The sequence below is a fragment of the Caloenas nicobarica genome, chromosome 7 (genome assembly GCF_036013445.1).
Source record: "Caloenas nicobarica isolate bCalNic1 chromosome 7, bCalNic1.hap1, whole genome shotgun sequence".
NCBI lineage: Eukaryota > Metazoa > Chordata > Aves > Columbiformes > Columbidae > Caloenas > Caloenas nicobarica.
The window spans coordinates 20890753-20908605 of record NC_088251.1 but is presented as its reverse complement, the minus strand read 5'-3'; the positions used below and the strand labels follow the sequence as shown (position 1 = coordinate 20908605).

At 49.6% G+C, this 17853-nt stretch overlaps 1 protein-coding gene across 1 annotated transcript; it reads right to left on the bottom strand.

Moving 5' to 3' along the window:
• Positions 1-1847: 1847 nt before the first annotated feature.
• WNT8B (Wnt family member 8B) lies at positions 1848-14597 on the bottom strand. Its single transcript, XM_065639513.1, has 6 exons — positions 14539-14597; positions 8645-8678; positions 7234-7372; positions 5188-5313; positions 2975-3117; positions 1848-2550 (listed from the first exon to the last, which is right to left on the bottom strand). The coding sequence occupies exons 1-6, from the start codon at positions 14595-14597 to the stop codon at positions 1993-1995; spliced, it is 1059 nt and encodes a 352-aa protein (XP_065495585.1). The 3' UTR covers positions 1848-1992.
• Positions 14598-17853: the final 3256 nt, after the last annotated feature.

Here is a 17853-nt window from a genome sequence, read left to right as displayed (position 1 = left end):
AGGGAAAAGGAGGAACTGCTGACGGAGATGCAAGGGAGACCCAGAGAAGGGTCACTGCATTAATAAGAACCTTTGTGTAAACGACTGGTGGATTGTGTGCGAAGCGAAAGCGTTTCAGCTTTCCTTGAGAATGGGACAAGATTGTTTCTTGCAATTTTTGAAGGGCCAGATTCTTGCTTGACATGAATGCTCTTGCTCTGGTGAGATCCCAGCTTGCCGTAGGTCTGAATTCCCACCCCCAGTGAAGTAGTCCTGGCACCGAGGGGATATTTGATAACTAAGAGACACATACAGACCACTGAGCATCTTTAATGCGTGGTTTCTGAAATGGGCAATGGGCCCCTGTCTGCCCCCTCCCACCCCTCTGCCCCCAGCCAGCTGTGTTGCAGTTGGATGCAAACCTCAGACAAGCTCCAGGAGAGAGCAAGTCTTTTCCCCTCCTGGCAGGGGCTGTGCTGGTGCTGCGTGGAGGGAACCGGTCAGCTCTTCTTGTGCTCTACAGATGAGCAAGTGGCTGGGTTTTAGTCTCCAGCACTGAAACTATCTGCATCCACACGTGCAATTGGATGAGAAGAAACCACCCAGCTACTTAGTCACAAACAGCGTTTTGCAAGCACTTGGCTACTGATTTATTGCATTGGCTATTGGTTTACAAATATTGGCTACAAGACAGGTCTAATGGCCAGTAACTTAGCTCTGCTGGCTTCTTATCTGGCTAAAGGACGCTTCAAACAGCAAAGTAGACGATAACCTCACAGCCCGGGGGAGATTACTGTGATAGTGCAGTGAGCTTCCACAGGCCCTGCTGCTGATGGCTTCTTCCCCCCCTACCCCAGCCATGGCAAGGGAACAGAGATGCATCAAGCAAATCTTCCTGCTGCTTGCTTAGCCTATAGAATATATACAATAAGCGGTAGAGGACAAACTGTTATGTATACATCACAGTAACTGTGCAATAAATTAAACTTCAAAGTGCTTCACTTTCCTATTTACAACACCATTAAATAGTAACTGACATTATTTTCTTAGACTAGGAGGAAGTATTTAGTTAGTTAGCTGACAGGGTAAGAGTGCTTGGCAAGTACACCAGGAGGTGGGGAACGGACTCAGCTGGCAGCTCCTCTCTGGGAGAGATTTGGGAGGAACGAGGGACTGGAGAAGCGTGAGGGCATCTTTATGGCACCAATCAAGGGCTTTGGCAGGAATGCAGGGGTGAAAAGGGAGGCCAGACCTGGAGGCTTAGAAGATACAGAGTGTAAAAACCAAGTGATGGGACTCCTTTTTCAGATAGCCGTTCAATGGGCAGGTGAAGCAGCAGCTTCAGTCTTGCTGTTGCTATCTCAAATGCAAAGTAAGCACTGGAGAGCTTAGCAAAGCTGTCAAGGGATGGGGAGCAATGCTGTGGCCTCCTGGAGGATGGCTTACTGCAGGAAGGAGCTTCACACTTTTCTATTCTCTCATAGTGTAGGGCTTAATAAAGGACAATAACAATTTTATTTTAGTGTCTCTATTTTTTTAGGGTACTAGATGTCTCTTCTGTTTTAGGGATTACCACTGAGTTGCCTAACTCTGGTGGTGCCATCTCGGCTTCCTTGTGCTTTCCTAAGTGTTGATCTCACTCAAAAGCCCAGAGCAGGTGCTTGTCTGGGGAACAGACAAGCTCGAAAGAGCAGGAGCCACCGAGACCAGCTGCGTTTTCAGCCATAAAACGATACTCACTGGATAGAGTGCCTCCGAGTTGAAGGGACCAAATCTCACCTTGTTTTGTCAACATTTGAGGGTCTTCCCAGAAGTCATCACCCACTGCACTAATGGGAAATGCCCTGTACGGCCAAGGCCTGGGGGCTCACGCAAGCCCTTTTGCCTTGCCCCAGCCCCTGTGACGCGCATCGGGAACGAGCCAAAACTAAGCCAAAGGGAACTGGGGCTGGGGGCTGGTGGGGAAGGCAGGAGAGGAGAGGGCAGGCAGGACCGTGGAGGAGCAGAGGCGAGTTAGAGCTTCCTCTTGAGCTTGCGGCTGGCCCCGCCACCCCCGCTCCGCTCCCGCTTCTCCTTGCGGACGCAGAAGTACTTGGTGACCCTCTTGCGGCACTGCTCGCACCGCACGGCGCAGCACCAGTGGAACTTGCAGTTGCAGCTGGACACCATCTCGGCTCGCCGCTCCTCCACCGCCAGCCCGCAGTCCCCGCACAGCCGCCGGCAGCTCCGCTTCTCCCACTTGCTGAGCGCCTTGCCCCTCTTCAGGCACTCCCTGCCCTCTGTGCCCAGCAGCCCCAGCGTCTTGTTCTCCAGGCAGTAGTCGGGAGAGTCTTCTAAATGGACCAGCTCCTTCTTGGAGATGGAGCTGAAGGTCTCGGCGATGGCACCTCGGCTGGCGGCGCTGTTCCCTGCCCCCTGCAGCAAGTCCACCTTCAGGGCTTTGTGGTACCTCTCCTTGAGGTAAGTGCCGACCTCCCGAAACTCGGGCAGCTGTAGCCAGCAGGTCTGGGTGGTGCAGCTCCCCGACACGCCGTGGCATTTGCAAGTCCGCTTCATGGTCCCTTTCACAGCCTACAGGGTGAGGAGAGAGAGGGGCTTCAGGAGAAAGCCCAGCGGGGTCATTTCTGTACTGCAGCACCTGGAGAAACATGGCTCAGGTCTGCGGACGGGTTTGCCATGGACCCCCCCCGCGCAGTAGCCCTGCCTGGGGTGGTTGGTTTAAAGCTCACAGATTTGCTTCTCCGAGGTACTCCCCAGTTTGAACTGGGAGAAGACAACTGAAGCCATTAACAGCGTAATCATGGAAAGTTTGCTACCTTAGACCAAACACCACCCACCATGTCAGTATTGCTGGCATGCCCCACTTTCTCCTCAGCAGGGTAGCTGTTTCTTCTGGACACATGCTTGTAGCCACAGCAAGTCGTGACTCTTCACAGTGAACAGCCAGAGCAAATCTGGTAGGTGCTGTCAGGTCTGGAGGGAGGGAAGGGCTTACCTTTCTGCCCGCCTCGTTGTTATGCAGGTTCATAGCAGCTCTGGCATCTTGTCCAGTCTCCAGGGCATCCACAAACTGCTTGGAAATGGCTTCCCCAAAGCCCACGTTGTCGCTGCAGCCTCCCCACAGCCAGCCTTGCCCCCCTAGGAAAGGAGATGAGATGTGCGCTGTGAGCGAAACAGCCCTTCGCCTGCCTGGCTCGTGGCTCTGGGGACGAGAAAGTGTCTCAGAAGGGATGGGAGGGAACAGAGGCTGTGGGGCAAATCCAGCCGTTCGCCTCGCAATGCTCTCCGATTCCCTCCCCTTGGGACTTCTGCCGAGGCCTGGGCAGTAAGCAGCAGCTCATGGCAGGCAACGAAGGGCTATGTCCCACATGACAAACACAGGGATTTATGGACTTTCTAGAGTCCGGAAAGCTGTTAATTATTATGGATTAGCAGTCATCTAGATGAGACTTTGGGTCTTTAATCACCTTCCCTCAAACCCTGACTTGAACTGGGTCAGTCCGACTTGCAGGGACAGCATCTTGCTAATGTGGGTTCGCAAACTGCAGCACACGTCCCTGGTCAGAGGGGACAGATTTCCCTCTGCTGGGAACAGCCCAAGTCTGGCACATGTGTATGAAGGAGGTCCTCTTTTTGGTACACCCAGAATCCCGTGATGACCTTGGGCATTTCAGAAGAGTCTGATTTTGCAGTTATCATAAAGAAACAAAGGAGTCAGCACAGAGCTGGGAAACTGCGCAGCAAGATGTGGAGGGTACTTTTCTTAACTGCGTGAGAGGTGGATAACTTACCGCAGCTGACTAGAAAAACATCATGCGGTTTGCTTCTTTTCCTCCTAGAGAAAATGGCCAAATTCTTTATGAAGGTTTTAAATCTGGAATATTCTGACCCTAATGTGCCTTGGCGGTACATCTTGGGATCTGTGGTTTAATGGCCTTGTGCCTCTCTTCTCCCTGAAAGACATGGCCCTTGCCCAGACATCCCCAGAGCGTTGCAGTCCCCTCTTCCCAGGAAAGACAGTGGTGTCTCGCGGGAGGTGGGTAACAGCAGCGAATGATGAAGTCCTAATGAAGAGCCAGGGTCAAAGGAAGAACGGAGAGGTGTAACCAACCTGGGGTCAGCACAGCAGCATGGAAAATCGAATCACACTGGTTTAGACAAGCCCAAAAGCTTCCTTTGCCTTCCATGGGTTTTAAGTTTATGATGGAAAATTTTCGTGAAAAACAGATATGTTTTGGGGAAAAGAATTGTAGTGTGACTAACTCAGTTTTCCAGAGAAGATAAAATTTGGTGTGTCATTGCCCAAACGTCTTGCTCTGCTAGAGACGGGCCATCCCATGCCTTGGACACCTAAGAAGCAGAGGCTGTTTTAAAAACTATTAGCCAGTAAAGCAAATTACTAAATACTGGGCACTCTAGCAGAGTTTGTCATAAACTGACATGTACCAACTGTCCAGTACATCTGGGCAGGGAAGGGCTTTTAAAACATTTTGATAATTCGAAATGTGACTTCTGCCCATTCAAAACAAAAGACCAAAATGTCGATGTTTTCTGTGGCAGTGGAGCAGAGAGCTTGAGGGGTGCATCTGCGGGTTCCCCACCCGGGGTGCCGGGCGGCTGCAGGCCTGGGCAGCGCTGCGGTGGGGACGGCGTGAAGGCCGTGGGCTGCCACAGCGGTTCTCCTGGTTGTGCTTTCATGTGCCAACCATGCTGACAAACCCTGGCAGGGTCTTATAGGTGCTCTCCTGCTTTCCCTCCTAGTAATTCTGCTCTGGGGCCACCCTGGTCCTGCAGACCCTGGGAGCCCCGAGGTCCCTGATCAGAGCTGCTCTAACCAGACCTACCGTTGAGATGCACAGCATCAGATCTTCTCCTCTGCCTGTATGATGTGGTCATTCCCCCCAGCAGCTTAAACAGAGTTGTTCTTGATTTGAACCAGGGAAACAGCAACCCTCTTCTACTTTCCTTCTCATTTACAAAGTAATGGTAAACGCCAAGGGCTCAGCCTCAGCTGGTTGTAAATTGAAGGTGGCCCGTTTAGCTTCCACAGAGCTATTTTGGCTTGAGCCATGCAAAGCTCTGCTCTGGGCATTATTTCCATGTGCGGGGACCAGGAGGAGGAGTTGTTTCTGCATGCCTCAGTGGAGAGAATAGCTGTCTCTTGCTGCCTGGGACGTGACAGAGGGATGGCAGCTCATCTCTCCTTACCCAGCTGTCCATTGCGGGAGTCGTCACAGCCACAGTTGTCAAAATCCCCCAGGCTGCAGTTCCGGGTCAGTGTGTACATGACGCCCGCAGAGCTGATGGCATGGACAAAAGCAGTTTCTCGGTTTGCTGTCAAGTGAGAATACAAGGAGAGCAGACATACTAAATATTTCATGGCTAGACCAGTGTTAGAAACTACTTCTGCCATGCAGGAGGGTGTGTAGGAAGAGATTTGCAATAGGCAGGGCTTTGTGGGCTAGGGAGGAGGCTCTCTGTGTCAGCTTAGCTTAGTCTTGGCTTGAACTGCATGAAGACAGAAGCTCCCAAATTTAATCCAGACTCATACCATTTCCAAGGGCGTGGATGAGTTTAGCAGCAGAAGCTCGGCAGTGGGGATACAGCACAGACAGCCAGATGTCCCCCACATCTCACTAATACATCCCAAAGGAGAAGGCGCCCTCTCCAAGGGTCAAAGAGCTCCTTCCCCACAGCCCCCTCTAGCCTTCCCTTCTGCTGGACACTGTGCAGGGCTCAGGGCAGTGACCATACCTACCACCAGCATCAGTGCGGTGATCATCAGCTCACTTTGCCGAGCCTTTGCCTTTCACTTAATACCAGCAAGGTCTGGATTTGAGCGGATAACCTTGATGGGAACAGTTCAGGGACCCGCTCCCAGTGCCAGGGTGTTATTTTGTGCTGCAATTTCCTCCTCAAGGCCCCACTTTGAAACCTCTGCCCGGGGCCCTCGTCCTTTGTCTGCTGCCAGTCCCACCAGGGGCTCTCCTCCATACTAGGATCCTGCTTGTAAAGGGCAGAGATGAGCTGAGCCCAGCAGCATACACAGGTCTACAGGACCACATATGTACTGAAACATTTCCTGGCACCTGCAAATAGGTAAGGAATGGGATGCAGTGACAAGACCACAGCCCCACACCCTGCGGTGGCACAGGTCATGGGTGCTGGATTTCTCCCCAAGGTGATTCTGACACTGGGAAGCTGTGGGAAGACTTTTCTCCTGCCTCTTGGCCAGAGCACAGCCGCTGATGAACTCTTTCCTGCCCTGTTTAGCCATATCCCTCTGCTTGCCACCCCACCACCCCGTGTTGGTTCTCAGCCTCCCTGGGCCACGCTGGTGAGAGGCACCACTCAGACATGGTGTGTCCAGCAGCCTGTGTCGCGGGTCATGGTGGTGCATCCTGTGAGTCCTGGTGAGACCTCATCTGGAATATTGTGTCCAGTTCTGGGCCCCTCAGTTCAAGAAGGACAGGGAACTGCTGGAGAGAGTCCAGCACAGGGCCACAAAGATGATTAAGGGAGTGGAGCATCTCCCTTATGAGGAAAGGCTGAGGGAGCTGGGTCTCTTTAGCCTGGAGAAGAGGAGACTGAGAGGTGACCTCATCAATGTTTATAAATATATAAAGGGTGGGTGTCACGAGGATGGAGCCAGGCTCTTCTCGGTGACAACCAACAGTAAGACAAGGGGTAATGGGTTCAAGCTGGAACACAAGAGGTTCCACTTAAATGTGAGAAGAAACTTCTTCTCAGTGAGGGTGACGGAACACTGGAACAGGCTGCCCAGGGGGGTTGTGGATTCTCCTTGTCTGGAGACATTCAAAACCCGCCTGGACGCCTTCCTGTGTAACCTCACCTAGGTGTTCCTGCTCTGGCAGGGGGATTGGACTAGATGATCTTTCGAGGTCCCTTCCAATCCCTAACATTCTGTGATTCTGTGATTCTGTGATCCTTGTGGGGAGCCAGTTGTGCAGGGCTTGGTGGCACACTCCTGTCCTGCACCAGTTGGGACTTGGCAGGTCTGGAGGCGACTCTGGCATTGCAGGGCTGCCTTGTCTTGAAGCTAGCTCCCAGTGTGTGTCTGGGAGCTGACGGGTGAAGCGGTGTGCTGGAAAATATCTCCTGGGCATTCCCAGGAGAGGGACATTCCGGGTGGGGATGGGGAAGAAAAGGAGGCACTTGGGAAGAGAGGAGGTGCCCACAGGCTCTAACCTGCAGCGAGGGGGTCCCCTTAGTGGTATCCAATGCTTTCCTTACCGCTGCGCAGCCCACCATGGCTGGAGAGCTGCAGTGCCCTCTCAGGGCAGTTCCAGCGGTCCCAGGCGAACTGGAACTTGCACTCCTCGATGCCGCTCTGTGCCCCGGCTGCCACGCTGCTGGAGTAGATGAGATAGGCCTAGGAGCAGAGCAGTGGGTCAGGAAGGGGGACAATGTGTGCCCTGCTTCAGCCCCCCAGCACTAGGCGTTAGCTTGCAAAACCAAGTCAGGATGAGTTGGCCAGGAAGCAGGGTCAGCCTCGTGAGCAGCAGGCTGGGACTGTCCCAGGCTGCTCCCAGGGTCCGGGAGAGTCACTCAGCAGCTCTGGTTTCCATCACGGGCAGTGTAAAGCTGGCGTAGCCCCAGCTGCTTCCCACACAGCACTGGGGCTGATGCAAGCACAGCTTTCCTGTGCTGCATATTGTGCGCCCTCCTGCTCTGGGGTCTAGAAGGATGGGGAAGCACAGTGCAAAACACCAGGGCCCAGGCTCCCCAGGAGGCTGGCATTCAGCTGAAAATAACCTGCATGCAGCCTTAAGGAGACAAGATGTAGAGAGCTGAGGAGGTCTCTCAGGCTCGGCTCCCCTGGGGAGCGGTGCTCACCAGCAGCAGCAGGGAATGCATTTTCTGCTGTGCTGGGTCAGAGCCTGAGCCTCCCTGGGAGAGAAGGCCAAGCAGAGCTGTTGGCTGTTAGCCACATTAGGAGATGTGCCAGCCAGTCTCTGTGATGGGAAACCCTTGATCTCTCTAGTGTGAGAGGAGGCAGAGCCTTCTGCTCAGAGGCCAGGGAGCCACAGGCCAGCAGGTGCCCCAGCCTGCCTCCTCCTTCCCTACAGCCCCAGGGGGACAGCCAGTGCTTTGGGCCAAGGTTGCTCCAACACAGCATTGAGAGCTGTAGCAAGAGCTGGGTAGGCTTGGGGTGTTCCTGGGGAATAGTCAGGAACAAAAATTGGGTGAATTTTACAGTTAGTCCTAGCTAGGAGGAAAAAGGTGGTGCAAGAAGGAAAGGAATCAAAAACACTGAAAAAGATCCTGGAAATTCCAGTTGTGCTTCTCAGGGAAGTATGTTTTGTAGGACCTACAGAAAGTGGCCTTCCAGCTGGCTGAATGTGGGTCCTGATGCTAACCTGATCATCAGGAAGCAACAAATGACAGGTGAGATGCCCAGCTGCTGCCAATAGACACATCTGCAGCATCTGGCCCCAACCAGCTTAAAAGGACCCCAAGCCAGCTTTACTCAGGGCTGACACAGTCCAGGGAGCTGTAGCTTGTAGGAGGTCATTCCTGGCTCTCTGCATTTTGGTGCTGGAAACCTGGGGGTGAGGGGAGCTCTGGCCCAAGAAGTGGAGCCCCTCCCTCCCTTCCCTGGTTTAGCGGAATCAGGGACAGACATCAAAGGGATTTCTCTTACCTTGGGGCCCGTCATCAGGAAATTATTCACTGACCTGGAAGACAGAGACAGTGTCAGCAGGGAGGGGGTGATGGCGGAGGGGTCTAGGGAATGCCAGGCATCCCAGGGCTCTCCCCTCGCACCCGGCAGCCTGCCTGTCTCCTGGCTGCAGGCAGCTTTGGTCTCTCCCCCTGTGTCCACTCACTGCTCCCTGCAAGCCAGGATGGTGCATTCTCCACCTCCCCAGCCAGACCGTACCAGTCTGCAACCCCCTCACCGCTCCCTCCTTTTGCTTTCTTCCGCACAGCTGCCCTTCCTACCAACCGCCTTTTTTTAGAGTTTTCCTGTTCCCTCAGCATTGCTTTTTGCATTACCAAGCTGCTGCTCAGCTTAACTTAGAGTAGCATTGCCCCTATCTCTGGGAGCAGCCTGGTTCCTCCTGCAGCCCCAGGAGATGTGCCGAGTGCCAGCACTGCACTCCCCGCAGGACCATGCCGAGGGAAGGTCACACTGCTGCTCCCTCACAGTGGGTGTCCTGGCAGCAACCCCCCAGATCGTGGTCCCTTGTTTCCCTGTGGTGCCAGCTCTGGCTGCCCACGTTCTGCTCTGGTCACATTAGGGTGATGGCTGAGCACAAACACGCTTGTCCTCCCCATCCTGCTGGGCATTGCGCGGGGAGGAGTAGGGGCACAAGTGAGGTGGTCCTACCCAGAATTAAACTTCCTTGTGTTTTCCAACTAAAACATGAAAAATTGATGTGAACGGTTTCCAGAAGCGCCTACTTTAAAGTACTTCTATGAAACATTTAACTCTGCCACTGTTCATGGAAAACTGTTCTACGGGAAATGCCAGAGTCTGGTTTAGTAATCTTAAATTTCAGGCTACTGAAACCTCCAGCTCTGGGGGCCTCATGATCTCTCTCTTCATTCTATAGGTCAGTAACTCCTTGTATGGAAGAGGATGCTGGAGGCCAGAGAGGTGGCACGAGCGGATTGAGACCTTGCAGTGAGTGAGTGATAGGGCAAAAGCTAGAGCATGCACTGAGAGAAGCTGGGCTCTTCAGCTTGCTCTTGAAATGACATCCTCCTTCAAAGGCTGGTCACCTCCCTGTGGAGGATGCCTCCTATTTTCAGCAAGCCTTAACCCACACTGTGTCCCCTCAGCAGAGCTGCATGCTCTGCTCTGCAGTTGGGCTACCTGGCTTGCAGTGACGCCTGCTGCTTTTCTGGCTCCTCTCCAGTCCCTGAAAATCCCAGTAGCTGGGTGGACCTTGGCTGGATGAGTGGGAGAAAGGTGCGGGTTAGGGTAAGGTTTTTTCTTCCCTGTGTGTCTTCAAGTGATGTAACCCTGGTAAGGGAGAGAAAGGCGCTGTCCTGTTGTGCATGGAGAGTGCAAGGGCATGCCAAGGTGGACTTGAGCGCAGGCAAAAGCAGGCACTGCTGTCCCAAGCCAGGGGACAAAGTGTAGCTGTGCTGTGGCCCTGCCATGGACGGGCACTGACAGGGCGTAGCTTGGTCAAAACCTCAAAACAGCTGGTCTTTGCTACTACGCACAGCTGAGAGAACTAGTTTGCAAAGTTTCACTCTGGCAAGTCTAACTTTTCTTTTTGGTGGAATTGTGTCCATACTGATAAATCTCGCGCTGGGAAAGATTCCCTTGGGTCAAAACGGAAGGGAGAGGGCTGTTCCATGGCACCGCGAGAGCAGGAGGTCCTTTCCCTTTGTTCCAGGCCCGGTATTCAGACCCGACCGCGCTCCAGCCCCTGTGGGTACTTTAGCACGAAGTCGATGGCTGTTTTGCAGAGGAATTTTCCTTTGGGAGCCGCTTCTGCATTGTACAGCTAATTAAATATTTCCTGGGACTCGGAGAGACGGCATCTGTAGCCGAGTGATTAGAGCATCGGGTGACCTGAATCACACAGGGCCATGAACCTGGAGCTTTTCAGACTGTGTAAGCTCTGTGGGTCCCCCTCCTAATGCAACTGGGTAGCAGCATGAACAAGTCATTTTTCCATCTGGTTTCCCTCCTGTCCTTTGCCTCGCCCTTAAGTGCTTTGCTGTGGGGACCACACTCAGGATGGCGTCAGCGTGAATCTGAGCCCCTGCTAGTGGCTGTGAGAAAACTTTGGTAAAACGCTCCTGTTTAGGCAAGATCTAGTCCTCTCTTATCTTGCTTTTGTGACCAAAACAAGAGATACATCCCATCTGCATTGCTTCTCGCCTTGGTAGGAAAAGCCAAATTCACAGTTTGCAAGAAGGATTTGCTTCAAACCCTTGCTGGCCTCATCTTGGATTAGGAACATCTGAGCAGTTGCAAGAGTGGCTTTAGGAGGAGGACAGTAATCCACAAGTTCAGGGTTTACAGCAAACCAGCCTGTTAGCAGGTGTCATTTGACATAACTGCATTGAAGCATGGGATCTGTTCCTCCCGGGATAAACCTCAAGGTTCACAAGAAGGCTAAGTTCAGGATATGCCAATTCACCATCTGCAGCTGAGCAAATGGTACAGTAGCAATTTCCCAGCAGGATACTCTAAACATTTTTATTAAGTCAGAGAGACAGAAGGCATTTTGCCTGAGCTCTGTGATCAACAGGCAGGCACGTTGCTGGGCGGGTTTGTAGGACTTAGACAAGTAAAGGATTCATTTAGACTGGTATACTTGACCCCCCCACATTTAACTCTTGCAGCTCCAAGTAGATTCAGGAGAAACAGTGATGGAATTGCCATATGGCTGGAGGCTAGCTGAGATTTTTCTTATTTATGCTGAGAGAGAAGGAAAGATAATAATGGAGACAAAACCTGCATGCTTTGTCTTTGCTTGTATGATCTAGCTGAGAAAAATGCATCTCTATTCTAGATACAGTCTTCAGCAAGGGCAGAGAGTAATTAAGCCGCTTGTTTCACAGATGTAGTACAATATCGACAATGCCGTGAGAGTCACCTCTGTGCTGCAAATAGGAATCACTGTGAAAACTAATCTCTCTTCATTTTTGTCTCTGTAGTACAATTTTCTTTATTTCTACTAATTTTCCATACTACTTTAAAGGAAAGCAGGATGTAATCCTAAACTAACTAGCTAGCTACATCCACAACGGGTGTAAACCAGCCCAATTCCGATGACTTGGGTGCCACGACACTGATTTAAAACTTTTTGAAATCACATACATGAAAGGAAATGCTTGAAATTATTTCACTTCTCTGAGGAAGATACAGGGTTTCTAGCTATCTAAATAAACCCCTTTCCCTCCACCTTCGAACTCCAGGACAGCATTACACAGACTGAAGCGGAGCAGAGACAGACCTGAAGAGGTAGCGAGAGGGTCCCACCGAGTCCTGGGGCCCTGGGCAGGGCACGCTGCTTCCCTCACTGCAACTCTGTGCTTCCAGGTAAAAGGCAAATCTCAGGCAAGTCATTTTTGTTGCATCCGATATTCGCAAATTACCTCAAAGTTAATGAATATTTATAGCAGGAGTTCTGTATCATAGTTTTATTGAAACTGAAAGCAAATAACCATGCCAAGCAGCTGTCCCATTATATTTTACACACATCGAACACTAATAAGCCTCTGATTTCTGCTCAGTTACAACTTTAACCAATAAGAGCACTCCGCTTCTCAGTTTAATATGCCCCGAGAGCCTTATTGAATGTCCCATTAAAGTATTTGTTTGATACCTGATCACTCGCCCATGCTACTGTGCTGCCAGTTCAGCTCTTTAGAAAATTGTAAAGCTATATTTAGATCTTTACTGTCGTTATTGCAAATAGAGAATGGGTACAATTTCACTTTGGATCTGAGTTTCGTTTTCAAGTACAAATGCCCCCAAGTTATTAGAAAACCAGTGGCACTGGAAACTAAAGGCACTCCCACAGCTGAAGTGTAAAAAGACATTCATAAACAAGCTTCTGCATTAGAGATTTTTACATTATTCCCACAGGATAATAGACCGGGAGGCAACTCATTAACATTTGGAGCTTTACTTTTTTTCTTTTCCCTTCATTTCTCTCTATTTTGTTATATTTATTAGGTTTTTTAGTTCCTAAATGGAACTCTGACATTTTTCTCATCCAGAATCATGCTGACCATTCAACCTAGCTGACGCGGCAGAATCTAATCCACACTCACAGAAGGAAAATGGCCACATATATATATATATATATATAAAATTGTTGATCTATATTGCCCCCCGCTCCCGATTCTTGTGATTAAATCACAGGAAAAAATAATCTTGTTGTATTTTAAGCTGTTGGATCAGATAAGACCAGCAAAAACTGCAGGCAGGATTATTGCGTGATTCCCACGAACCTCACTTTTTTCTCCTCAAGAGTTAAGGAACAGGGTCTGTAATACGATAATTTCAAATACAGTTTGTAGTTTTCCTTTCTTTCAGGAAATCATGACCTATGAGCAACATGCAGAGAGAAGCAGGGCTATCTTGATCTATAAACTTCTCCGGGATAAAAACTTCTGAAAGGCAGATAGGGAATTTAGACATCAAATGTCCATTGAAAATGTCTGTGAATTCTGTATTTAACTCTACTTTGGGCTCTGAAATTTCTGTCCTTTGAACTGTTTCTTAAAAATGTTGATTTCTACCCCCCCACCTCCTTTTAATATATTCTAAACCTGTTTAAATTGAGGAAAGCAAGAGACGTATACAGGGAGAGCGGAGAATAAAAATAAAGTCAGTGTGAGTTCTTGCATAGCCTCTCTGCATAACATACATATTCCTCTTGTTCCAGAAGGGAGTTTTATCTTGAGCTTGCTACTGTATAGTATTTATACACATACAAACTGTTGCACATTCCTTTAACAAAGCGGGGAGAAAATCTCTGAAATAACATAAATTTCACTCCTAGCATAGCAGAAATTAGTCCCCATTTAGCTGAGTTTATCTTTCTGTAATTTTAGTTTCTCCATCCATGGTAATAACCCTAGAGATCTGCTATGGGGGAGGCAGGGGATTTTAGTAATTGAACAGGAAGACTTTCCTTGCTGTTAGAGATAAATCTGTAACCCACTGAGCAGATTCCCCAGGGCACCATAGGAATGCAAGAATAAAGTTTGGACACTCAGTAAAAATCACATAGGAAAAACCACTATAGAGGCAGGTCATTTGAGTCCATCTCCATCTAAGCATGGGATAGATACACTCCACAAGGAATGATACGAGATTTCATGCAAGTGTAATCTCTTTCTGTTCCCCTTTATAAAACATTTCTGGAAATAAATGTAAAAGCACATAGCAAGAGGCCCACAGGAGACAAGCGCAGGTTTGTGCCCGAGGGGACTGATCTGACGGGACCCGGGTGGTTGGGAACCAAGCCGTAGCAATCTCCGTATCGAAAGCTTCTCCCCAGGAAATCCTAATACGTGAATTTCAGACATGTGTAATCCTGACCCTGTGCCTGCCAAGGCACCCGGGTCTCCGGCTGCTCCTCCGGAGTGACGCTCCTGTGGGTCTAACTCACCCAGCCAGCTCTGAGCTCTTAATCAGGGACTGTCCTCCTCGGGGAGTGCGGGAGAAGCCTTTCTTGATTTGATTAAGACAAGAGACAAGCAGACCGTGAGCCTCTGGAAAAGCAGAAATCCTTGTCTGTCCTGTTGGGTTATCTTCCCAGCTGGAAGTGAGGGGCTAGATCTTGTGCTCTCCTCTGCTCTGTTTTACCCCAGCTCAGGATTTGGCCCATGGAGTTACTGCTGGGAGGAGAGGGGGGAAAAGGGGACTTTCTCTGCTCAGATTTAACCTCTGCCAATGAGTGTGTTGAGACTTAGTTAAATGTCTGGTCCCATTAAAGACCAGAACTGAGCTAAGTGGAAAAGAGGGGACATTTAGGAAGGCGAAGAGGAATTTGCTTAGGGTGTCCGGGAAGAGCACCTGCCTGTTACACAGACTGAGGTGCTCTTGATACTCACCAGGCACAGCAGGACTGGAAGAAGGGAGTGAGGAAGAAGATGCCCAGATAAGGGTCCATGTGAAATATAAAATCCAAATAAAGAAGGAAAAAGGAGATCCTCTAAAAACCCCAAACTTGGGTACCACCACCACCAGAGAAAAGACAAAAAAAAAAAAAAAGAAAAAAGGAGAGAAAAAGGCAACAAAACCAGGGAAGGGATAGAGTTATTTTCCACCCAGCGCTCCTGGTGTGATGAAGAGGCGTATGCCCCCTGAATCCCAACTTCTGCGAAGGGTAACCAATCCTAAAGTAAAAGCTAAAGGGGGTTGGTGAAATGGAGCCGCAGAACTTCCTAAGAAGAGATTATCTACTTAATTAAAGATTTTTTTTCCCTAAGTCCTTCAGCCAATCAGGACTCAAGTGCCAGAGAGAGATTGAACTGATGAAAAGAACACCCCAGGTTCCTCGAAGACAAATGCACCACGAAAGGGATAAGAGGGAGGGAAAAGGGGAAAACAAAAAAAAAAAAAAAAAAAGAAAGAAAAAGAGAGAGAGGGATAAGGAAAGAGACAGCAAATCCCTTAAAGTAATCACAAGAATCAATCTCCACCAGCACTGCCCTGCCTCTCCACTCCCTGGAAGGGCGACTGGAAGGGCTGCTTTTGGCATGCCCTCACCTCCTCCTGCCTTGGAGACATCGCTGGGGCTGGGCTGTGCTGGGTGCTGCGGGACGGGGAGCTTGGGTTCGAGCTGCCATGCCTGCTTTTCGGAGGCCATGCAGCATACTTCAGAGAGAAGCTGGGAAGCAGATATGTGAACATCATCTCTGCCTCAGTCTCTCCCAGAAGGTTAAGGGGAATTGGGGCCCATTCGTACCTTCATCTGCTCCTCCTTCATCACGATGACCTGCTCTTTCTTCCCACCTCCTCTTTGCAACATGCCACCCTCACCTCGGGAGAAAGGCCTCTGACTAAACCTTAATTTTTTGCTTTTAAGGTTTCAAATGAAGTCCATGAGAGGAGTTCTTTGATTTGGGAGGGTCAGCAGCCTCTCAGTGAGAGCTACTTAGAAGTGCATCCACCCTGTCTCTCTTGGCCATGTGGGACATCCCACTTACGATCACACTGCCCACCACAGCTGCTCTGACCAGCGCCAGGGCAACAGGACCAATCTTGCCACCCTGTCCCAGAGCTGTAGGAGCATCCTCCCCACACTGCACAGCTGATTTTTGTGCTGCGAACATAAACAGCTAAAATGTGGGCTGAGACCACTCAAACTCCTTCTACCAGGAGTGCAGCCGCTGGGTAGAAAGGCTGGACCAGGGCAGAATTTGAAGGGGTGTGATGAGACTGCACGGCTGGGCCATGACGCAGGGCTGGCTGGAGGCTGAACTTTGCTCAGGACCACCTCAGGCAGATGAAATATCCCTCCTGAGTTGCACAGTATCAGGGAGGGAAAGCTGCCCAGCAGAGATTTGCTCTCAGCTGGACTTTGGCCATGGCAAGACCAGCTCTGGCAGGGCACAGCACATTGGCAAAACTCTACCCTTGCCCCAAGCGTTCCCCACCCAGCCAGGGGAGACCCTCACCCTGGGGGATGGCTGGGCAGTTTGCAAGCATCCAGGTGAGGAGAAAATGCAGCCACCAGCAATTGCTCCCAGGGCCAGCTGTGCCTCTCAGCTGCATCCTATCACAGCAAGGCTGATGGTATTTGCACTAATTAAAGCCCCAGATCCTGGAGCCGTGAGCATTTTAAAAACCAAGGTGCTGCATACACTGAGAAAAAGCTTGAAAATTTATCTAGTAGAAAGTAAAGCCCCAGAAACTGAAAGGTGAGGGAAATAAGCCCTTTTAAAGATTATTATTATTTGTTTTATTGAAATAGCATTTCAATGCTGTGATGTTTAGCACAGTTTAATGGTTTTGATGGGCTAATTCAAGTACTGAGGGTACCGTGCTCTCCCTGTTAGAAGAGGCTGTCCCAGGTCTGTTGTAGGGAGCAGCTGCAGAGGCTGGTGCTTCCCTGGGGCAGCTGACGGGCTGCTGAGAGGCTACTCACTCTGTGGGGCTCAGCCCCACCAGTACGGTGCTGGTGGGATGCAGAGGATGCTGCCACTCTGCACTTGGCATTTATTTCCAATGGCAGGAAGAAGAAGGATTTTCTGTTGTTTCTTGAAACTGTCCAAATGTCTGTTTCAGGACTCTCGAACCAGAGTTTTCTCATTCCTCGGGTCCAGAAGCAACAACACTTTGAAATTATGCAACACTTCAGACATGTCTCGACTAACTGGAAAGGAAGGACACCACTGGGTCCGCTGGGGTGAGCTATTTTTGTTTACTCCCACACAAATTAAGTAAGCAGATTGCAAAAATTAGGAAAGAAATAATTGTAGATGGGTCAAAAATAGAGAGGAGGAAACTATTTTTTATTAGCTGTTACAAGAAGCTGCCAGGCCTTCTTCCAAGCTCACAGAAGCACCGGCAGCACCAGGGTGCTTTGGAGCCAGCAGCCTCCCCAGTCAGCTTCTAATTTCAATTAAATGCTATAGTCACTTTCCTGGAAACAAGCATGTTTTTCAAGCCAAAGAGGCTGGAGGCAAAGCCTGAAACAAAACTGTTCCAAACGTGTTTCAAAGCAATTAATTACATCTTTCAAAGGCTGTTTCATAGACTCTATGAGGTACTCTCTAAAGAAATGGTATCCAAAAGTGTTTTATAATGTCCCTCAAATTTTCTTATTGTTACTAACAAAAGTTCTGTAAATTTTCCAAAATGGGCCCAGAGAGCATTAAAATACATTTTATGGCCAGAGGGACTTGCACATTATCCCATCTGATCTGTTGGCCAATACAGATCTCTACTGACCTTTGCACTGAGTGCTGTTTGACTATTTGCTCATCTCCCAGAATTGCAGACATGGTTTGAGGACAACATAAGATAGGGAACCTACCGCCATCTATGGTAATTTGTTCCAGTTTGTTAAAAAAACAAAACATTAATATAAGATGTCCAGGTTTAATTTGCAGAGTACAAAGAAGATCTGAACTGTCCTAAAAGACCTTGTACAAATAATCACAGAAAGACTAAAAAATAAAGCCTCTGATGCTCTTCCTGCATTTCACCCTGGTACCAATGCAACGGAGGGATATAAAAAATGAGGTTAAGAAGTTGGGGTAAAAATTCCAAACCTGACTCAGAGATATCCCAAAAATTTCTTGGTGTCAATGCGAAGTGCCCAAAGGGCAGATTATTATTTTTTTTTTATGACCATTAAAAACACTGAGAAGGCATTAGAAGTCTCTTATTTTAAAAGATACACAAAACGTACAAGACCA

What these genes read in the sequence shown, in the direction of transcription:
- WNT8B (XM_065639513.1), bottom strand. Translation starts at nt 14,597, where the DNA reads ATGGACCCTTATCTGGGCATCTTCTTCCTCACTCCCTTCTTCCAGTCC. An exon ending in TCCTGATGACGGGCCCCAAG is followed by an intron (nt 7,373 to 8,644) that starts GTAAGAGAAATC and finishes CTCTGCTCCTAG; the next exon opens with GCCTATCTCATCTACTCCAG. An exon ending in ACAACGAGGCGGGCAGAAAG is followed by an intron (nt 2,551 to 2,974) that starts GTAAGCCCTTCC and finishes CTCACCCTGTAG; the next exon opens with GCTGTGAAAGGGACCATGAA.